At 36.7% G+C, this 24528-nt stretch overlaps 2 protein-coding genes across 2 annotated transcripts in view; both read right to left on the reverse strand.

Annotated features, from left to right (window-relative positions):
- The window catches only part of ATP13A4 (ATPase 13A4), a 138350-nt gene that overhangs the window by 70916 nt on the left and 42906 nt on the right, over positions 1–24528 (reverse strand). Inside the window, exons 3-5 of the mRNA XM_068545477.1 lie at positions 9049–9195; positions 275–345; positions 104–184 (exon numbers count right to left, since the gene is read on the reverse strand). Coding sequence (XP_068401578.1) covers positions 104–184; positions 275–345; positions 9049–9195 — 299 coding nt within the window. The remainder of the gene's footprint in view (positions 1–103; positions 185–274; positions 346–9048; positions 9196–24528) is intronic.
- Positions 11761–12267, reverse strand: LOC137766653 (developmental pluripotency-associated protein 3-like). The gene has a single exon (XM_068547266.1). The coding sequence runs from the start codon at positions 12265–12267 to the stop codon at positions 11761–11763; it is 507 nt and encodes a 168-aa protein (XP_068403367.1).

Raw genomic sequence — 24528 nt, forward strand, 5'->3', positions numbered from 1 at the left:
TATTTTGATGTTGAACAGTTAAGATAACCGTTTCCTGGGCTCTCCTTTTCACTAACTGGTGACAGTCATTCTGAGCTGGTGTAGATAAAAATATATGTGGTACCTAATCTCTTGTTCTTCTGTTGTTAGACCTGATCCAAACTTTACATGTATCTTGGCAGAACTGAGCCAGTCTTCCAAAGAGCTAAAATAATAACAGTGAGAGAGACATACTGAGCAAAATATTTTTGAAATAATATTTTTCTTTTCAGATGCAATTGCTCAAACAACTTACCCAATTTTCTGAAACTGTCCTTCCAAGTTGTTCCAAACATACCTTATTTTCTGCACTTTTATGCATCTCACCTGAAAAAGAAAAGTCCTAAGAAATCTCCAGTTTGAGGATCAGTAAATACATAGCAGCTCAGTGACTAAAGAAGCATTCGTGGAAGAAGCAAAGATATAGCCCTAGTATACTTATTTAAGATTTATCCTTTCCTAACAAATCCTATCCTTGGCTACTACACAAATGGCATTCTTTATTAGAAGTCATCATTCAAGCAACGTGTATCATGGGCCTACTACACGGATAAGTATATAAGTAAAACTCAGCCTCTGCGTTCCACTACTTGATAACCAAACAAGGGAAGAAAATATGTTATGAAAGGGAAAACTATACCGTACAATCAAATTATGCACATGTCAAAGAAATGAAAACATAATAAAGTAAAAATTATAGTATTGAAATGCTGTAGAAATACAGAGAGGGTAGATGACAGAAGGTATCATGGAGAAGAAGAATCTGAGCTGCATCCTTAAAGGATTGGAAGAATTTTGCTCAGGTGAGAAGGGAAGAAGGCATTTCAAAGAGATTATACACAATTTAGTTGTGAGGGAGGGGTAAGTGAGGGGAGCCTATTTGACAGCAGAATGGAGAATGAGGCTGGAAGGATAAATAAAGACCAGATGATGCATCCTTAAGTGCTAGCATGAGTATTTAGAACTTTCTTTTGTAAGCAATGGATTTTCAAAGTAACCTATGGAAGAGACACTGAAGACACAGTCTAAAAGATTAGACTGGCAGCAGGTTCTAGAAGACAGTGAGATGGCTATTGCAAGAAAATGAACTCTAGGAAGCAAGCATCTGAGGGTGTTGGCAATGGAAAGAAAGGTTAATGCTTATGACGTAATGCCTTCTTGTTTTTGATTTCTTTAAGCAACTTTACATATAAATCTGAATTTCCATTAACAGGTGACCTAATTAAGTACAAAGAGAAATGGTAAGACTGTCATATTGTTATGGAGCAATGGTTATAACCTCATTTTGCCCATTGGAATCAACTGGGGAGTTTTAAAGAATACTGATGTCTGGGTCCCACTCCCAGAGAGATTCTAATTTCCTTTGTCTGGGGTACAGCTTGGGCATAAATAGTTTTAAACTTCCTCAGGTAATTCTAATGTGCAGCCAAAGTTGAAAAACGGTGTCCAAGACTTCCTTTTATATCTGCTCTTATCATTGTGTCCTTGAGAAATTCAATGAAATTTCTCTGCACCTCAATTTTCCCATGAAGAAATTAAGGCAATTGGCCAGATCATTTCTAAGTTCCACTGCAACTCCTCTGAATATGTTCTATACCTATGAGTATTATAGTCTGTATAAACATTAGATAAAATATAAAACTTGGAAGAGCATATAGTTGGTACATAACAAGTGCTCAACACATTTTTTATTAAATAAATAAATGAGTGCTTTTCACAACCACATGTCAACTAGAAATAGAATTTTTTTTCTTTTTTATAAATTGAAGTATAGTTAATTTACAATGTTGTGCTAATTTCTGCTGTACAGCAAATTAATTCAGTTATACTGTATAGACTTTCTTTTTAATATTCTTTTCCATTATGGTTTATCACAGGATATTGAATTTAGTTCCCTGTACTATACAGTAGGACCTTGTTGTTTATCCATTCTGTATATGCTAGTTTGCATCTGCTAATCCCAAACTCTGACTCCATCTCTGCCCCCTTGGCAACCACAATAGAAATAGAGTTTAAATCCCTAAGCTCCAAGACCTGGGTTACTTCAAATGACTTTTAACCTTGTCCAATAAATATATATATGTAAACTTACTGTGGTAGTCATTTCATGATGTATGTAAATCAAATCATTATACTGTACACCTTAAACTTATACAGTGCTCAGTGCTGTGTATCAATTATATCTCAATAAAACCAGAAGAAAAAAAATATATGTGTATGTGTGCACCCATACACACATTCATAGTTACCAAGTGAGCATATTAAATACTGTATTTTTTATTTTACAGAATGGATTTATTTCAATGTGTTGGTTGCAAAATAATGTAAAAAAAAAAAATTCTATCTTCCATTTGACTTTCAGTATAAAATTGGAGTGAATTGCCACTGGGAACAATTCTTCCTTCACAAGCTACAAGTTAAGGTGAGGGAACATGACCAGCCTGGGGTGTGTTAGCTGTCATGGCCCATCTTGGAGTCTCGAGTTTTTTGCCTCACATTTTCCTTTCCTTTCCAGTATTCTCTACAATTTTACAAATAGAGCTAGACTGTGATCACAGCTACTGTTTACTGAGCACTTGGGGGGCGGGGTTCTTGTCTTTTTAATCATCCTGTGGTAGGACAGATATTATCTTCATTTCCACTTTGCCGCTTAAGTTCATTTTGATTAAGTAACTTGCCCAAGACCACATCTATTAAGAAACAGGGCTGGGACTTCCCTGCTGGTACAGTGGTTAAGAATCTGCCTTCCAATGCAGGGGACACAGGTTCAAGTCCTGGTCCAGAAAGATCCCTTGTGCTGCGGAGCAACTAAGCCCATGCCCCACTACTACTGAGCCTGTGTGCTGCAACTACTGAAGCCCACAAACCTACAGCCCGTGCTCCACAACAAGAGAAGCCCCTGCAATAAGAAGCCCACTCACCCCAACGAAGAGTAGCCCCTGCTCGCCGCAACTAGAGAAAGCCCACGCGCAGCAACGAAAACCCAACACAGCCAAAAAATAAAACAAATAAATTAAAAAAAAAAAAAGAAACAGGGCTGGAAATTGAACTCGAGCCCCTCTAGCCCCCAAGTCTAGTCTCTGAAGGATCTAATAGTCAAGCTAGTCTCAGAAGACAGTCTGAAAATCCCATAACTTCCAGTATTCAAGTTGTATAAAGTGAGGGTTGCCTACTTTATTAATTCTGTAAGTTCAAAAATTCAAGTTAGAAAAAATGTAAAAGACAAACGATGGTAGAATGTGAGACCCCCTGCTCAGTTAGAGAACCTAAATCAATAGGCTGTGAGAAAGTTATATAACATAATAGATACAAAACAGCAGATGAAAGCAGCAATAATGAGGAATAAAGAGGTTACTGATAAGTTTTATGTCAGGCCAGAAAATGGAAAATCCCATTATCTCCTGACAATTTCTGAGGCTATTCATCACAGAGTGAGAAGAATGACTCCATCATAGGCCTTTTAAATATCTTTGAGATTCCCCAAGCAGGAAACATCTCTGCCTGGAGTTTCTCGGCTTCCTTCTTCACGTCCAGAGGCTCTGAAAGCTGATAAGTGGATGTTAAGCATAATATTTGCAAAGGGTGAAGTTTATTTGCCCATTGCCTGGAACTTCAGACCAAGAAACAGTAATTAGGAAATCAAGGATCAGTTGTGGGGTGATTTTCATCTTTCTGCTCAGAACCAGAAATTGTTTCAACCTCAGGCATCCCACTCTTCATTTCTTGTTGGAACAAGTTGTAAGAGCATCCCGTTTAACAGGTTAAGCCATGGGTTTCACTTTTGTGTGTAATCCTACAAAATAGCCCTTGGAGTCTCCTCTTAGCCTACATTTGCTGCAGTCTCCAAACTCCCCCTATGTGGCCCTGAACGGTTATCATTTTGCTATTGTGTTATTGCTGTCATTGTCATCATTGTTGCTGTGGCTAAGCCTGTGACCTATCTTCCAATTTTAATAAAAGTTTCAGTCCTTTATATGAATATAGCTAATTACCGCTCACAAATCACATTATTCTTCCTTTCATTTTAGTTTCACGACAGCCCTGAGAAACAGGCAGAGAAGGCATTACTACTCTTATTTTATAAATAAGAAACTCAAGACCCAGGGAGGCAGTAACCAACCAAACTTCCTATGTTGTATGCTGGTGAACAAAGATATCAAGCCTGGGTGCCAGAACTTTCCATTTCAAGACCCCTGCCCTTTCCTCACATTTTGTTTGTTTATTTGAACATTTCTCCATTTGTCTCTCCACTTATTTGTTTGATGCAATTAAAGATGGTGGAGGTCAATAATATTCTGAGGCCATGTCCATAGGCTGATTTGGTTTGTCTATCCTCAGGTGAATGGCCATCTAAAAAAATTAAGCAATCTGTTGGTTGGGTGCTTCATCTCTTTTGATTTTGTTTATTTTGGCAGTTAAGACAACTGGGTGATAACAATTGACAGAAGAGAAACTGCTCAGCAATTGACTTTTATTGTTTTAAAAAATTGACCTTGAGCTCATAAAACCAATTTAAACAGCTTTCTACACATATATAGATTGAAGAGAAAGCAGTCTGTGTTATAAAATATGTTTTTAATATGAATGTTAACTAGTCATAATCCAAGTAATACTAATTTAATATGATGGGAAAAGAGTAAACCAAATACATTTGAATGATAAGATCATTTTACAAACATAAACTTCCTAGAATATTTTTTGGGGGGTTACCTTTACCATAAGACAAGCCCTGTTGCATAGATTATAATATAGGGTATGATGCTACTAACAGTTAATATGCACTGAGCATCTACTATATACCTGCCACCATACTGATCTTTGTATTTCTTAATTTACTGAATTTTATCAATTAATATTAGAGGTAGGCAATATCATCATTTTATACATGAGAAAATTGAGGCTCAGCAGAGTTTAGTAATTGACCCAAGGCTGCACAGTTTTGAGGGATGAAGCTGAAATTTGAATTGAGCTCTGTCTGGCTCCAAAATCCATGTTCTTCATAATGTCCTATACTGTCAGTTAAAGATTGGCACAGTGGAGGATCAATCCAAGAAGAAGATATAACAATTATAAATATATAACATAGGAGCCCCTCAATACATAAGGAAAACGCTAACAGCTATAAAAGAGGAAATTGACAGTAACACAAAAATAGTGGGGGACTTTAACACTTCACTTACACCAATGGACAGATCATCCAGACAGAAAATTAATAAGGAAACAAAAGTTTTAAATGACACAATAGACCAGATAGATTTCATTGATATCTACAGGACATTCCATCCAAAAACAGCAGATTACACTTTCTTCTCAAGTGCACACAGAACATTCTCCAGGATAGATCACATCTTGGGTCACAAATCAAGCCTTGGTAAATTTAAGAAAATTGAAATCATATCAAGCATCTTTTCCAACCACAATGCTATGAGATTAGAAATAAATTACAGGGGAAAAAATGTAAAAAACACAAACACATGGAGGCTACACAATATGTTACTAAATAACCAAGAGATCACTGAAGAAATCAAAGAGGGAATCAAACAATACCTAGAGAAAAGTGACAATGAAAACATGACAATCCAAAACCTATGTGATGCAGCAAAGCAGTTCTAACATGGAAGTTTATAGCAATACAATCCTACCTCAAGAAACAAGAAACATCTCAAATAAACAATCCAAACTTACACCTAAAAGAACTAAAGAAAGAAGAACAAACAAAACCCAAGTTAGTAAAAGGAAAGAAATCATAAAGATCAGAGCAGAAATAAATGAAATAGAGACAAAGAAAACAATAGCAAAGATCAATAAAACTAAAAGCCGGTTCTTTGCGAAGATAAACAAAATTGATAAATCTTTAGCCAGACTCATCAAGAAAAAGAGGGAGAGGACTCAAATCAATAAAATTAGAAATGAAAAAGGAGAAGTTACAATGGACACTGCAGAAATACAAAGTATCATAAGAGACTACTACAAGCAACTTTATGCCAATAAAATGGGCAACCTAGAAGAAATGGACAAACTCTTAGAAAGGTATAAGCTTCCAAGACTGAACCTAGAAGAAACAGAAAATATGAACAGACCAATCACAAGTAATGAAAATGAAACTGTGATTAAAAATCTTCCAACAAACAAAAGTCCAGGACCAGATGGCTCCACAGTTGAATTCTAGCAAACATTTAGAGAAGAGCTAAAACCCATCCTTCTCAAAACTCTTCCAAAAAATTGCAGAGGAAGGAACACTCCCAGACTCATTCTACGAGACCACCATCACCTTGATACCAAAACCAGACAAAGATAATACAAAAAAAGAAAATTACAGACCAGTATCACTGATGAATATAGATGCAAAAATCCTCAACAAAATACTAGCAAATAGAATCCAACAGCACATTAAAAGGGATCATATACCATGTTCAAGTGGGATTTATCCCAGGGATGCAAGGATTCTTCAAAATATGCAAATCAATCAATGTGATACACCATATTAACAAATTGAAGAATAAAAACCATATGATCATCTCAATAGATGCAGAAAAAGCTTTTGACAAAATTCAACACCCATTTATGAAAAAAACTCTCCAGAAAGTAGTCATAGAGGGAACCTGCCTCAACATAATAAAGGCCATATACAACAAACCCACAGCAAACGTCATTCTCAGTGGTGAAAAACTGAAAGCATTTCCTCTAAGATCAGGAACAAGACAAGGATGTCCATTCTCACCACTATTATTCACATAGTTTTGGAAGTCCTAGCCATGGCAATCAGAGAAGAAAAAGAAATAAAAGGAAAACAAATGGAAAAGAAGAAGTAAAACTGTCACTGTTCGCAGATGACATGATACTATACATAGATAATCCTAAAGATGACAACAGAAAACTGCTAGAGCTAATCAATGAACTTGGTAAAGTTGCAGGCTACAAAATTAATGCACAGAAATCTCTTGCATTTCTATACACTAACAACGAGTGATTAGAAAGAGAAATTAAGGAAACAATCCCATTCACCATTGCAAAAAAAAAGAATAAAATACCTGGGAATAAACCTACCTAAGGAGGTAAAAGACCTGTACTCAGAAAACTATAAGACACTGATGAAAGAAATCAAAGATGACAGAAACAGATGGAGAGATATACCATGTTCTTGGATTGGAAGAATCAATATTGTGAAAATGACTATACTACCCAAAGCAATCTACAGATTCTATGCAATCCCTATCAAATTACCAATGGCATTTTTTACAGAACTAGAACAAAAAAATCTTAAAATTTACATGGAGACACAAAAGACCTCGAATAGCCATAACAATCTTAAGGGAAAAAAACAGAGCTGGAGGAAACAGATTCCCTGACTTCAGACTATACTACAAACTTACAGTAATGAAGACAATATGGAACTGGCACAAAAAACAGAAATATAGATCAATGGAACAGGACAGAAATCCCAGAGATAAACCCACGCATATATGGTTAACTAATCTATGATAAAGGAGGCAAGGATATACAATAGAGAAAAGACATTCTCTTCAATAAGTGGTTCCGGGAAAACTGGACAGCTACATGTAAAAGAATGAAATTAGAACACTCCCTAACACCATACACAAAAATAAACTCAAAATGGATTAAAGACCTAAATGTAAGGCCAGACACTATAAAACTCTTACAGGAAAACATAAGAAGAACACTCTTTGACATAAATCACAGCAAGATCTTTTTTGACCCCCCTCCTAGAGTAATGGAAATAAAAACAAAAATAAAAAAATTGGACCTAATGAAATTTAAAAGCTTTTGCACAACAAAGGAAACTATAAACAAGACAAAAAGACAACCCTCAGAATGGGAGAAAATATTTGCAAATGAATCAATGGACAAAGGATTAATCTCCAAAATATATAAACAGTTCATGCAGCTCAATATTAAAAAAACAAACAACCCAATCAAAAAATGGGCAAAAGATCTAAACAGACATCTCTCCAAAGAAGATATACAGATGGCCAAGAGGCACATGAAAAGCTGCTCAGCATCACTGGTTATTAGAGAAATGCAAATCAAAACTACAATGAGGTATCACCTCACACCGGTTAGAATGGGCATCATCAGAAAATCTACAAACAACAAATGCTGGAGAGGGTGTGGAGAAAAGGGAACCCTCGTGCACTGTTGGTGGGAATGTAAATTGATACAGCTACTATGGAGAACAGTATGGAGGTTCCTTAAAAAACTAAAAATAGAATTACCATATGACCCAGCAATCCCACTACTGGGCATATACCCAGGGAAAACCATAATTCAAAAAGTCACATGCACCCCAGTGTTTATTGCAGCACTATTTACAATAGCCAGGTCATGGAAGCAACCTAAATGCCCATCGACAGAATGGATAAAGAAGATGTGGTACATGTATACACTGGAATATTACTCAGCCATAAAAAGGAATGAAATTGGGTCATTTGTAGAGACGTGGATGGATCTAGAGACTGTCATACAGAGTGAAGTAAGTCAGAAAGAGAAAAACAAATATTGTATATTAACGCATATATGTGGAATCTAGAAAAATGGTACAGATGAAGCGGTTTGCAAGGCAGAAATAGAGACACAGATGTAGAGAACAAATATATGGACACCAAGGGGGGAAAGTTGTGTGTGTGTGTGGTGGTGGGGGGGTGGGATGAATTGGGAGATTGAGATTGACATATATACACTAATATGTATAAAATAGATAACTAATAAGAACCTGCTATATAAAAAATAAATAAATAAAATAAAATTGAAGTAAAAAAAAGAGCTTACAAGTAGATAAAAAAGAAGATTGGCACAGTGGAGGAACTGAATTTAATCTTTTTGTATTGAAGTATAGTAGCTGTACAATATTATATAATTTCAGGTGTACAATATAGTGATTCACAATTTTTAAAGGTTATATTCCATTTATTGTTATTCTAAAGTTTTGGCTATATATAAATTTAATCTTGTACTTGGAGGGAAAAATGATTAAATTTCTTTAGCACCCGCAGGAGCCCTAAGTGTACTTACCTTTAGGTCTGGCTTTCTTATGGCTCTATTTATGATATATTCCTCATCTGTGATGAGAGGGTGGTCAGGAATGAGCTGAAATGCACTGTTCAATGCTGACAGGCAGATCCACACTACCTTTTTCCAAGAGTAAGTTTGGAATTCATCCTGAGGAAATAAACACCGAAACCCCCGTGAAGTTAAGAGAGGTCATCAGTCTAAAATTCAACCTGAAAAACATCATTTTAATATAATTCTCTATGTTTACAGAGTTAAACATTCTTGACAGAGTCCTATGCCTTTGAAATCTGGTAGATCTAGAGCCTTGAGGGGAAAAGTCTTGCCATCACTTACTGAGGAATCAGGATGTGAATACTGGCACACACAACAACGCTCAAGAGTCATGAGGCAGATGCTCAGGTAAGAGCTAGTTTTCCCTATTACCCTCCAACCATGGGGCTACGGCCAGATACAAATTTCACAGGGGAAGATAAAAAAAAAAAAAGCAAGCATTCCAAAGTGTTTCTGTAGGTCTCAAGGGTTAGGAGACCAGGTCAACAGGACCATTCCCATGTTTTTTTGTTTTTGTTTTTGTTTTTTTTTTTCATTCCCATGTTTTGAGGCTTAACAATTCCACCTCTTCCAGAACAACCTCTTTAACACCCTCTTGGGTTGGGGGGGGTGTGGTTTGGGGGACTGTCACTATACTAATTCTGAAAGATTGTCACTGTCCTTCCCTTGTGTTCCCAATTGCCTTCTGCCTTGCATTCTTTTAGTTCTTCTAGACTATCTTGAAGGTAAGGACCATGTTTTACTGTCCCTTATATCCCATCCACATGGGGAATTTTGATCTGCTCAGTGAAAGTCTGATGAATGGATGGGAAAAATACTGAAAATATGAACTGAGCATGTCCAAGGGTAATTGTCAAGATGTTAGCACAGGTAGCATTGAGGAAGGTATCTTCATGCGTGACCCTAATTGAAGCTGCTTCCCTTTGCAGTTCACTGATGACTCCAACACAGAATAAAACTAGAGGGAGCAGCGCTGGATTGAGTAACAGGTACCACAATGGTCCCTTAGAGACTGATGTGATAATAATAGTTTACTATCTGAACGGGTAAATGCCACACATAAATTCCACTCGGATGTCTGGTAAACCTTGGGAGCAAGGAAGAATGGCCAGGGAAGTCAAGCCTGGGAAACAATTTGATGCGTGGGAATGTAGGTCAGAACCAGGGATTGTCTCCACCACACCCACTTTTGCCATGAAGAGTGTCTGAGCTGACTCTGCAAAAGGTAGTGAGAAGGGTTAGTAGTTGTAGCTAATCTCTTACATTGATTCTCCTCAGGAGAGGCCCACCTCCATGCCTTTGCTCCTGCTGCTTCCTCAGCCTGGAATGCGCATCCTTCTCTCCTCTCTTTAAGTCTTCATGGGGCTAGATCTTTTTTTTTTTAATAAATTTAACACGATTACAACAAATAAGTTTTTTCACTAGTCAATGATTTTCAAATGCATACAGCAGTCAAGACGGCCTTGCCTCTAGGAACAGTTTGCAAGTTTAACAAAACCTCAAGACCACCCACATTCACCCATGCTGTAGACCATGATGGTTTGAGTAGTTCTAAGTAGGACAACCTCTGAAGACCTACTTTGGTGGATATTAATATTTAATATCCCTTTTTACATTACTGTTGAACTTCTTTGCCATTTGTTTGCACAGTCGTCCAGGTTTGGGCTATTTCTGCCTCATTCTGAATACCACCAGGTCTCTAGTTGCTTTGCAACTGGATTCTCTTTTTTTTGGCCACACCACGCAGCTTGTGGGATCTTAGTTCCCCAATCAGGGATCGAACCCAGGCCCTGGGCAGTGAAAGAGCAGGAGTCCTAACCGCTGGACAGCCAGGGAAGTCCCATGTACCCAATTATTTAATATATTTTTAAAGCGAACAAAAGATAGTTGGAGGGCAGAAGATGAGTTTTATGTATCTCTTTTATCCCACAAAGAAATCCAGGTCTGTGTACACTTAGGTTATGAAAGAAAATAACTGAACTAAAACACCATTGGGGCTACATCTTCCCTTAGTATTATATACCACTATCATTCTTTCAATTCCCTCCAACCAAGACCAACTGATAACTTCTTCCAAGAGGTTAATATGTGCAAATATCTGTGCCCTTGTTTTCTAACCTTACCCAAATGTATAAACCTCCTTCCCAACAGGACAAATCACAAAATATAAAATGTCAGATATTTACACCCTAGGAATATGATAGGGATAAGTATTATTCAGTTAATACATAGCCAGCAAAAACAAGTCTAAAATAACAAGAATATTTTAAAGGTACTCAAATAAGCCTCAAATTTTAATAAAATCCTCTCTAAACACATTTATTTGCTACTGAAAATTGAAACAGTACATCAAAAATTTTTATTACAATTCAACACGCTGTTCTAACAATGCTGTGGTCAAGCCACCCAACGTTTTCTTCCCTTTCCTTCCACACAAGTTAATTTGTTTCACAAAGTGGAACTAAAATATATTCAAGTCATTCAAATGCAAGCTACATAGATTCCTTATAAGTTACTGTATTAAGGTAGAAAAGAGATGCAAGAAAAAAGGACATCACAGAACTTGTAATACAGGTGATCAAAATATTGGTACACAATCTTTCCCAAGCTTCACAATGATCCTAAAATTACCAGGAAGAAAAAATAGTACAAGAATAAGGTTTATGGCTCCTTCGACTCCATGTCATAATTACTGTAATACTTATTGTTGTAATAATTCTCATAATTATCCTCAGAAGGATCTCTATGAAACCGGCAAAAACGACAGCTACTTCTAAATCTTTGCCCTCTTGACTGAGTCTCAACATCATTCTGCCATGGTTCTCTTTGAGAGTCAGACCAAGGAACTCCTTTGCCGCAGCGTTTTTTAATAGATTGAATCAATTGAAAAACTGATTGTTCCATCTTATCTCTCCGATCAGTTAACACGGTCCTCACCCCTCTCCTATAGGGTATGGTTTCACCAAGTAACCGCCCAGTTGGTTGAGGCAGACATTCTGGTAGAATGAATGGCAGTTTGATACTAGGGTTGGGCGTCAGGTTACTGAGGTTCTTTATTAACACTTCAGACATAGGTTGAGAGGCAACTGGAATTGCCTGGGAATTTTCATCAATGGACGTTTGAGGAGACTCCAGGGTCCAGGTTGGGTTAACCTCAGATGAATCCATTGGGAGTCTTGTCACAGCTTGAAGCTCCTCCTAGACCTTTGTGTTCCAGTGGCAGGTGATGCTTTAGACTCAAATTGCTACAAAGCAGCCTGGAAGAACTATAGAGCTAAGAAAGAGGGAGAAAAATCCAAGCGGACACACGGTGGTGAGAGAAAAAGCCAACCTCATGGGGCTAGATTTTAACCATCCTTCAGGGTCTGGCTCAAAGTTCATGTCATGGGAACCTCCCTAATTTCTCTGGGTGATCTGTCCTCTAAACCATCAGGGTATTTGAGATTCTCACCTCATGGCATTGCCCCCTCACCTTATCATTCCTCTTGGACTGTGGGTAGGGATCATGTTTGATGGATGTCTGTGCTCCAGCCAGGCCTGGCACAGATTCTGAGAGAGAGAGAGAGGGAGAGGGAGAGAGCAGTGAGAAAAGGGAGAGGAGAGGGGAAAGCAAAGCAAAGGAAGTAGGGAGGGGAGGGAAAGGGAGAGGAAAGGAGGGGAGGGAAAGGGAGAGGAAAGGAGGGAAAGTGAAGGAGGATATGGAAAGAACAGAAAAAGAGAGGGAAGGAGGGGTGGGAGAGCGAGGAGGGGAAGGGGAAAAAAACCTTAGTAGAAATTTGGAAGTTAATGAATTAATTTTAAAAACCAGTAAAATTGGCTATTACTGCATTTTTTGAAAAGATGACTAAATTAAATCAAATCAAATTTTCATGGAGTTACCTTCAAAGCCTAAGAATGACCAAAGATGGCTACATTTCCAATGACTAAGCCACTGAACTTATGGACATGTTCTAGATACTGTGGAATGTGCCAACAACTCCCTAGAACACACCTTGACATAGCTCAGCATTATACAGCTTTGCCTTTGACCACATCAAAAGGTCATGTGGTCTCTGTTATGAGAACAATTTTGAGCTTCTAATAATAACAGTAATAAAAACAGTTAATATTTGTTTAGCACTTATTATGTTCTAGGCACATAATGCCACATGTGTATTCTTTCATTTAAAGTTTAAAAACCCTATGAGGTAGTTACTGTTCATTACCATCCCCATTCTACAAGTGAGGAAACTAAGTCATGGTTGGTAAACATTAGAGCAGGGATTTGACGCCCTCATCCCCCAGCCCTTCCAGAGTCCCATCTTACCCTCTGCTCTATTCTACATTCTGTTCAACAATACAATTTGACTGGACTGCCACTTTTATATGCAGCCTGAACTAGGATTGCCAAAGAACAAAGTTTCAATGAAAAACTTAGTAAGAAAACACATAATTTGTAGGTAAATAGGAACACAAATTATAAAAATGGCATCAGGACCAGAGACCTCAGGCCACCAAGTAAGAACAATAAGGAAGATAAGCTCCTCTTGGTCCTCTTAAATGAAGCAAAATAATATTAACTACTAATTTTCAAATGATTGCTTCGCAGTTTATAAACACTTTTTGTGTCAGTTTTCCTATTTTAGGCTAACAATTCTCCAAAGTCAAAACTATGGTATCCATTTTGCAGATGAGAAAACTCTTCATCAACAAGGCTTAGAATTGCCCAAGCCAGTCTGGTATGGGGAGCAGAAGGGAACAGAGACCTGAGGTCAGGTTTTCCCATGCTATATCTTGGCTCCTTCCTCTTTGTTTCAACAAGTCGTCCCCACGGTGTTTGTGACTCATGTATAAAAATCACCTTGAGGGACTTCCCTGGTGGTCCAGTGGTAAAGAATCTGCCTTCCAATACAGGGGACACGGGTTCAATCCCTGGTTGGGGAACTAAGATCCCTCATGCCACGGGGCAACTAAGCCCACGCCACAAATACTGAGCTCGCACGCCTCAACGAGAGAGCCACATGCTGCAAATCTACAGAGCCCACACGCCCTGGAGTGGAGCCCACGTGCCACAACTAGAGTGAAAACCAGCATGCCACAACTAGAGAGAAGCTTGCGCTCTGCAGCGAAGAGCTCACACACTGCAAGGAAAGATCCTGCATGCCTCAACGAAGATCCTGCATGCTGCAACTAACACATGGCACAGCCAAAAATAAAATTAAATAAATAAATAAATAAAATGTTAATAAATAGATAAATAAATAAATATCACCTTGAATTCTAGACTCTGTAACAAATAGCATCCAGTTGCTCAGAATCTCTGATCTCCTAGCCACAGAAAATCTGACTCCCAAAATCAAGCTGTCATCCTTTGGCCCAGTGTGAAAGCAAACAGACCTCTAGACTGTAATCCCTAAAAAGGGAAAAGCAAATTGGAACATTGAAACTCCCCAGCTCCCACAGGCCAGTGTTAATCCAATGCACAAACTGCATGCTTTAGTCTAGGCGAGTCTTAAAGGCTGGAATTCATCTTATTACAGTCTGTAGCATGGCTAAATTGAAGGTGCTTGGATATATTTGCTCCATTCCTGTTATCGCCTTTACCTCTGGGGTCTTTTAACTCATAATTCTGTATAATGTAAAGTAGAAATCTACAGGCTAAATAAAGATGCCACAGTGAGACATTTTTCTTAGAATAAGGTAGTATCACTGACTTTTCTCTTGTTTACCACTCTGTTAAAGACTCTGTAAAATCATGCATATTTTAATAACTATAAATGAAAAGTAACCTTTAAAAAGTATATAATTTAAAATTTTTTTAATTAAAAAAAAGAAATTCATCCAACTTTTTAAGGGGGAAAAGACGGCAAAGAAAGGGAGGGAGGGACTTCCCTGGTGGGGCAATGGTTAAGAATACGCCTGCCAATGCAGGGGACGTGGGTTTGATCCCTGGTCTGGGAAGATCCCACATTAGCTGCCATGGAGCAACTAAGCCTGTGAGCCACAACTACTGAGCCCGTGTGCCACAACTACTGAAGCTCGTGTGCCTAGAGCCCTTGCTCTGCAACAAGAGAAGCCACTGCAATGAGAAGCCTGCATGCAGCAACAAAGACCCAATGCAGTCAAAAATAAATAAATAAACTAATAAATAAATTTTTTAAAAAAAAGAAAGGGAGGGAAAATGTGTCACTGTGAAGTGGTCACTGTGGGTGACCTCATCAACTTCTCTCCGTTTTTAGCTTGGTGTTGTCCAGTATGGAAAGAACATGGGCTCCTTTGTGAGTTCAAATCTCAGCTCCAAACCAAATTGAAAAATCATTGCAACTCTCTGAACCTAATTTTCTTTATCCAGGAAGTGGGGATGATGATACACATTTCATGGATGCTTGAAGAATTAAATGCATAATGTGCATGACCTGGTCCGAGGTCTGGCCCATAGCTGGGTGTGACAAATATTGGTTGGGTGTAGCTCTGTACCTCATTTCCACAGTATGTTTTTCCTGAGATTTTTCTGTAACTAGGAACTTCTTTTCCCTTTAAGGAAACTTTAGAATCTCTAAGAGTCTATTTTCCTTTCTGGGAAAGAAGTGTATTTACCTAGAAACAGCTATTTCCACTTCAGTCTGTTTCCCAGCTCTCTCAAGCAGTTAATGATCTATAAAATACTTAAATGCACCAGAAGACCTACCACTTTAAATAATTGCTTTGTAATGCAGATAATCCAAATTGTTTGCCTGGCAAATCTAGACATTTTAACACCTCAAGTCTCCTCTTTACCTCCCCTTTACCAAGAGAATTAACCAGACCAGTCCTTGAACTCTAAAAGAGTAGGATTTAAAATAACTCGAGTGGATTTCAAAGAATGGAATGTATACAGAAGACTTGGGTTTGACCTGGACAGAAAAATAGAGAAGCAAACCTGGGCATTTTTTATTTCCTGTGGACCTGCACTTTCTGAACCTGAAAATGCCAGACTAACTCTTACATTGAATGAAGTGAGTGACCTTGCTTATCTTCTTCCAACCTTGCTATAAGCACCTCATCTCTTGAAATTTAAAAGCATTGCAGTGGTCACTTCAAGTTGAGGCCAATTCTATGACTTATCCCCCACCCCTTTTTTTCCTTTTTGCCACACAGCCAGCGGGATCTTAGTTCCCTGTAGAAATCACACCCGTGCCTCCTGCAGTGGAAGCAAGGAGTCTTAACCACTGGACCTCCAGGGGAGTCACTGACTCTTATGTAGGAGTTCATTCCACAACATGTAGTACTTCTGAGCTTGCCTTAAAAAGAAAATGTAACCCATTGCGAAGTTCCAAAGAGGTATTAGGAAATCAGTATTTTCCTAATACTGATTAGGAGAAAGAAAAAAGAAATTTCTTTTTTGGGGGATGGATACATTGCGGATGGATACATTGTCTTGGATCTGAGTAAGGTACCTGCAAGAGTCCAGCTCTATTGTCTCCTTAGTGGTCCCAGAATTTGGTTGGAAGTCCTCTGTACTGAAACCTCCCACCTTGGTAGGAGACAGGGTGTCCTCTGTTACCAGCTACTGTCCTCCAAGATCTCACTCCCCATCTTCTCTGTTTTGTTCAAGTGGCCTTCAGGATTTCACTTCCTGTTTTGTTTGGGCTACCGGCTTCTGTTCTTTGGATTTTGTTTTACTTTTCTTTTTTTTTCCTGGTAAATAATTACTTTTGGAATATGAGAAGTTCACTCTCTAAGGACCGCCTCCTTCTTCATAAAACTTCTGCTGGTTTTATGTATAAGAACTATGGGCCTTAGTCCTGCAAGTATTTGTCTTGCTGGGCTACAATTACCTGGGATGATTTACAATAAAATTGGCCAACATGGGGCTCCTTTGAAATTCCTAAATTAGTTTGTCTGGGCAGTCAATTAAAAAAAGGATGTAAGGCAAGAATAGAAGCGTATCTCAACTGGTATTTTTGAGGACACAGAGAAACATAATAATGAATCCACTATCGCTTCCCTCAGAGAAACTAACTCACAATTATCTCAAAGGATTTCAGAACTGGAAATTCCTCTGAGGCTTCTGAGAGCTCTCTCCCTCTCTGTCTCTCTGTCTCTTTTACTCTCACACCCTCTCTCTCTCTCTCTCTCCCTCTACTCCTTCCTGTTCCTCTGAATGTCCACTGCAATGCTCTCCTCCTTGCCATCCATCTCTTTCTGAGCTTTCTTTTTATAACAGCAAGATTGATCCCCACAGAAGGCAACAACAATTCCAGGGGCCTGATGAAAAGGTCTATGATTATTATGGCCATTTTGAAAAAACATTTTTTGAAAAAAAATTTTTCTTTTAAAAATTCTGACCCTAAGGGGACAAAAGTCCTTCTAGGAGGAGCTTGTATTTCTCTCCCTGTACCTTTGAAATATAAATGTTTTACCTCATCTAGACATCTCCAATTCCTAAGACTGAAAAAAAAAAAAAAAAGAGGCCTTTTAATTCAAATTGCTAGAAGGACTCTCTTGCCCAAATGACCTCCTTAAAATTGCTTGCCAAAGGCAAATGCAAAGCTGATGTCTTCTCCACACATGATAAAAGACTTTAGCCATCTGAGCAAGCAGATGTAATTTATTCCAACTGTTATTTATAAACTAGTGAGTTTTTTTTATTGTACCTGATTCATGACTAAAGCTTTAAAACTAAAACTATGAGACTCTGTCTGTGCCTATCTGGATGTATGTATGCCCATGTATGTACCTTATAGATGTAGTATGCTTCTACTTTTGGATGGTATTACCAAAATTAATTTGTAAAAGAGCTCTATTTAATTGGCTTAAAAAAATCAAGCTCTTAAATAAAATAAATTCTCAGAAATATAGTGGTAACCCAAATGAATTTCAGGTTCAAGAGAGCTGGGAAATATTCAGTATTAAAGTTCATTGATTTAATTAATGCAGACATGCCTTTAGTCATCAACATTAAGTATAATACTTTTATTGTACCTAGGTTTACTAAAAGTCAAATAAGTTTGTTATATCTGTTACAAAATTTGTCAGCAATAAAAATAATTCGGTATGATACTTTCATACGTACATTAAATAAATGTAAATGAATAGGAGTTTTTAGGTGAACTCTTTAAGAATAGTTATGTTTTATGATGTGTCTATCTCAAAATAGTTCCCCCAAACCTTTTTGGAAACTTTAGAGTTTTGCTAGATTAAGTTAAATGATGGAAATTTATTAAATATCTAAATCATTTCCAAACAAAATAAGGTACTGAAACATTAATTACTGAATATAGGCTTCCTTTTACAGAGAAACAAAAGATATTTGGGACTATTAGTAAATATTTTTGGTACCACACTGAAATATTTTCTATAAGAAAGCACAAGTTTTTAAAAATTATAAAAAGTAATTATAAGTTTGCCAGTCTACAGAATACTACTGGAAAAGACAGTTCATAATTGCTTATTTCTTAGTTTTTACTAAAAATTAAGGTTTCTAAAGCTTAAAAATTCTAGTTAATATACGTAATTTAAACTATTAACATTAATAAGGAAAACATTTTCATATTCAAGGAAAAAAATTTTTAAAGGTACAAAAAATTGAAATACATTTTGTTAAGGGAAAAGAAAGTAATTTTGTCCTAAAGCTGGTTATTTCTAAATGCGAAAGAAAAAAAGGGGGAAATTAAAACAGACATAGAAAGCTGTAGAAAATTTGTGGAAAAAAAGAGTCTTTAGAGAGGAATTTTATGTGCCATCAGGACTGGCTAAGGTTAGAATGAATAAATTTTAATATAAAAAGTAAGCTGGTACAAAATTTGGTTTTCTGTTAAAAGGACAAAGTGTTTTGAGATTAATGGTCTGGTCTTAATGAGAAATTGTAAACAAAGATTTCTTTACCTTAATGTAATCTGTCTAGAAAAACAAAGATTCTATATTTTGTAGCTAAGACTATTTACAACTATATAACATTTATATTTACCTATGAAGTATTTAATTCTTATTTTGTTTAAATGAATAACTAAGCATTATTTCACAGTGACTTATGATCCTATTTGACCAAGTGTTTAAAAACAAAAATTTGATATTTTTGACAAACTTCCCAAAATCAAATTCTAAATGAAGTCTTTTTAACTTAGATCTAACTTTGAGATATGAGATGTTTCAGAAGGCCCCTGAAATATCTCAGAGATTTGTCCTCTCTCCTTATAAAAAGGGAGATGTTAAACTAATTACGCTTATTTGACATGTTAAATCACACGGGAGGCATTGTCAAAAAAAGAAGTAATACTAAGCCTGCTTTATGTTGTGTCTGTATAGGTATATGTTTATAAGTGTTATAGAAACTATGAAATTTCTGGAATTCTGCTTGTCCTGCCATAATGTTATCAATCATAATCCTAGATATTATCTTAAAATGGTGTATGTCACAGAAATAACTTAATTTCCTTGTCAATTGCACTGTAATCAGCACTTTAACCATGCATTTTTCTTTTTAACATCTTTATTGGAGTATAATTGCTTTACAGTGGTGTGTTAGTTTCTGCTGTATAACAAAGTGAATCAGCTATATGTATATATATACCCTCATATCCACTCCCTCTTGTGTTTCCCTCACACCCTCTGTATCCCACCCCTCTAGGTGATCACAAATCACCGAGCTGATCTCCCTATGCTATGTGTTTGCTTCCCACTAGCTATCTATTTTACATTTTAACTCTTTTGTCATTTATAGACAGTTATTGTTTTACTTTGATGCTTTTACAAATATGTTTCATCCTTACAGAGATTCATAGAAAGGCCTCTGATACTTTCTCTAGAGTACAGTTTTCTGATAAACTCTCAGACCATACTACTGAATTGGGTAAGAATTTACAGAACTCTAATGAAGAAACAGATGGCTTCATAAAACTGCTAACAAAAGATCAAGAATTAATTCCACAGGACTGAATGAACTGATCAGGATGATTATAATTTTTGTTTAAAACATTGCTGGTTCTTCTATGTTTTGCTTTTCCAGATTTAAGGAAAACTTTTCTCTCAAGCTATCTATGACTTGCAGCAATTTGATAAATGATAACTTTGTAAACAAAGATAGAACATTTCTCTTTTTCTCCCTACCTGATCCCTCCAGAATTTGGAAACTCTTCGTGAGTATTCTCATTTTCATGACAATATAGTTACTTGCATAAGTTCAATAAGAATCTGTTCTCCTTATAACAGGACACAATTGGAAACATTGGTTATATTATCAAGGCTTTGACTGAAATGTCATATTTGACAGAGGCATGCATTGACTAGGTATGACCAGACAGCTTTAAAGCACTAAGATTGACTTTATGGAGCCAAAAATGACTCTTGGAAATATTTACCTAGTACCATGCCTACAGGGCTTCCAGAAGTCTTACCAGGTGAGTAAGGAAGGTCAGTCCCTGGCAGGTGCAGGAACCTCAAGATAGTTTGGGGACCTCAAGAAGAGAGGAATTTACCCAAATCTGTACGTTTTGCAGTCAATGTCTGATGGCAAGTCATTATTTGACTTTCCTGGCTTGAAAGGCCTTTTAAAAGTTCAATCTGATATTCCTTTCGAAAAGTTCCAGCAAAGCAGATTTAAAAGAGCCTATATGATCAGTTGTTATTCTTTTCTTTTAAATTTTTATTGGAGTATAGTTGATTTACAATGTTGTGTAAGTTTAAGGTGTAGAGCAAAGTGAATCAGTTATATGTAAACATATATCCACTCTTTTGTAGATTCTTTTCCCATATAGGCCATTACAGAGTACAAACCCAAAACAATTAAGAAAATGGTAATAAGAACATACATATGGATAATTACCTTAAATGTAAATGGATTAAATGCTCCAACCAAAAGACATAGACTGGCTGAATGGATACAAAAACAAGACTTGTATATATGCTGTCTACAAGAGACCCACTTCAGACCTAGGGACACATACAGACTGAAAGTGAGGGGACAGAAAAAGATATTCCATGCAAATGGAAATCAAAAGAAATCTGGAGTAGCAGTTCTCATATCAGACAAAATAGACTTTAAAATAAGGACTATTACAAGAGACGAAGAAGGACACTACATAATGATCAAGGGATCAATCCAAGAAGAAGATATAACAATTGTAAATATTTATGCACCCAACATAGGAGTACTTCAATACATAAGGAAAATGCTAACAGCCATAAAAGGGGAAATCGACAGTAACACAATAATAGTAGGGGACTTTAACACCCCACTTTCACCAATGGACAGATCATCCAAAATGAAAATAAATAAGGAAACACAAGCTTTAAATGATACATTCAACAAGATGGACTTAATTGATATTTATAAGACATTCCATCCAAAAACAACACAATACACTTCTTCTCAAGTGCTCATGGAACATTGCCCAGGATAGATCGTATCTTGGGTCACAAATCAAGCCCTGGTAAATTTAAGGAAATTGAAATAGTATCAAGTATCTTTTTGGACCACAGTGGTATGAGCCTAGATATCAATTACAGGAAAAATCTGTAAAAAATACAAACACATGGAGGCTAAACAATACATTAATAAATAACCAAGAGATCACTGAAGAAATCAAAGAGAACATCAAACAATACCTAAAAATAAATGACAATGAAAACATAATGACCCAAAACCTATGGGATGTAGCAAAAGCAGTTCTAAGAGGGAAGTTTATAGCAATACAATCTTACCTCAAGAAACAAGAAACATCTCAATTAAACAACTTAACCTTACACCTAAAGCAATTAGAGAAAGAAGAACAAGAAACTCCCCAAAGTTGGCAGAAGGAAAGAAACCATAAAGATCAGATCAGAAATAAATGAAAAAGAAATGGAAGAAATGAGAGCAAAGATCAATAAAACTAAAAGCTGGGTCTTTGAGAAGATAAACCAAACTGACAAACCATTAGCCAAACTCATCAAGAAAAAAAGGAAGAAGACTCAGATCAATAGAATTAGAAATGAAAAAGGAGAAGTAACAACTGACACTGCAGAAATACAAAGGATCATGAGAGATTACTACAAGCAACTATATGCTAATAAAATGGACAACCTAGAAGAAATGGACAAATTCTTAGAAAAGCACAATGTTCTGAGACTAAACCAGGAAGAAATAGAAAATATAAACAGCCTAATCACAAGCACTGAAATTGAAACTGTGATTAAAAATCTTCCAGCAAACAAAAACCCAGGACCAGATGGCTTCACAGGCAAATTCTATCAAACAATTAGATAAGAGCTAACATCTATCCTTCTCAAACTCTTCCAAAATATAGCGGAGGGAAGAACACTTCCAAACTCATTCTACAAGGCCACCATCACCCTGATACCAAAACCAGACAAAGATAATACAAAAAAGAAAATTACAGACCAGTATCACTGATGAATATAGATGCAAAAATCCTCAACAAAATACTAGCAAACAGAATCCAACAGCACATTAAAAGGATCATACACCATGATCAAGTGGGGTTTATCCCAGGAATGCAAGGATTCTTCAATATATGCAAATCAATCAATGTGATACACCATATTAACAAACTGAAGGATAAAAACCATATGATAATCTCAATAGATGCAGAAAAAGCATTTGACAAAATTCAACACCCATTTATGATAAAAACTCTCAAGAAAGTAGGCAGAGAGGGAACTTACCTCAACATAATAAAGGCCATATATGACAAACCCAGAGCCAACATCGTTCTCACTGGTGAAAAACTGAAATCATTTCCTCTAAGATCAGGAACAAGATAAGGATGTCCACTCTCGCCACTATTATTCCACATAGTTTTGGATGTTTTAGCCACAGAAATCAGAGAAGTAAAAGAAATAAAAAGAATCAAAATCGGAAAAGAAGTAAAACTGTCACTGTTTGCAGATGACATGGTACTATACATAGAGAATCCTAAAGATGCTACCAGAAAACTACTAGAGCTAAACAATGAATTTGGTAATGTAGCAGGATACAAAATTAATGCACAGAAATCTCTTGCATTCCTATACACTAATGATAAAAAATCAGAAAGAGAAATTAAGGAAACACTCCCATTTACCATTGCAACAAAAAGAATAGAATACCTAGGAATAAACCTACCTAAGGAGACAAAAGACCTGTATGCAGAAAATTGTAAGACACGGATGAAAGAAATTAAAGACTATACAAACAGATGGAGAGATATACCATGTTTTTGGATTGGAAGAATCAACATCATGAAAATGACTATACTACCTAAAGTAATCTACAGATTCAATGCAATCCCTTTCAAACTACCAATGGCTTTTTTCACAGAACTAAAACAAAAAATGTCACGAATCGTATGGAACACAAAAGACCCCGAATAGCCAAAGCTATCTTGAGAAAGAAAAATGGAGCTGGAGGAATCAGGCTCCCTGGCTTCAGACTATACTACAAAGCTACAATAATCAAGACAATATGGTACTGGCACAAAAACAGAAATATAGATCAATGGAACAGGATAGAAAGCCCAGAGATAAACCCACGCACATTTGGTCACCTTATCTTTGATAAAGGAGGCAAGAATATACAATGGAGAAAAGACAGCCTCTTCAATAAGTGGCACTGGGAAAACTGGACAGCTACATGTAAAAGAATGAAATTAGAACATTTCCTAATGCCATACACAAAAAATAAACTCAAAATGGATTAAAGACTTAAATGTAAGGTCAGACACTATAAAACTCTTAGAGGAAAACATAGGCAGAACACTTCATGATATAAATCACAGCAAGATCCTTTTTGACCCACCTCCTAGAGAAATGGAAATAAAAACAAAAATAAACAAATGGGGCCTAATGAAACTTAAAAGCTTTTGCAGAGCAAAGGAAACCATAAACAAGACGAAAAGACAACCCTTAGAATGGGAGAAAATATTTGCAAATGAAGCAACTGACAAAGGATTAATCTCCAAAATATACAAGCAGTTCATGCAGCTCAATATCAAATAACAAACAACCCAATCCAAAAATGGCCAGAAGACGCAAATAGACATTTCTCCAAAGAAGAGACACAGATTGCTAAAAAACACGTGAAGGGATGCTCAACATCACTAATCATTAGGGAAATGCAAATCAAAACTACAATGAGGTATCACCTCACTCCAGTAAGAATAGCCATCATCAAAAAATCTACAAACAATAAATGCTGGAGAGGGTGTGGAGAAAAGGGAACCCTCCTGCACTGTTGGTGGGAATGTAAATTGATACAGCCACTATGGAGAACAGTATAGAGGTTCCTTAAAAAACTAAAAATAGAATTACCATATGACCCAGCAATCCCACTACTGGACATATACCCTGAGAAAACCATAATTCAAAGAGTCATGTACCACAATGTTCATTGCAGCTCTATTTACAATAGCCAGGACATGGAAGTAACCTAAGGGTCCATCAACAGATGAATGGATAAAGAAGATGTGGCACATATATACAATGGAATATCAC

Source organism: Eschrichtius robustus, chromosome 6, assembly GCF_028021215.1.
Source record: "Eschrichtius robustus isolate mEscRob2 chromosome 6, mEscRob2.pri, whole genome shotgun sequence".
Taxonomy (NCBI): Eukaryota; Metazoa; Chordata; class Mammalia; order Artiodactyla; family Eschrichtiidae; genus Eschrichtius; species Eschrichtius robustus.

Coding starts and splice junctions, on each gene's coding strand:
- LOC137766653 (XM_068547266.1), bottom strand. CDS start 12,267: ATGGATTCATCTGAGGTTAACCCAACCTGGACCCTGGAGTCTCCTCAA.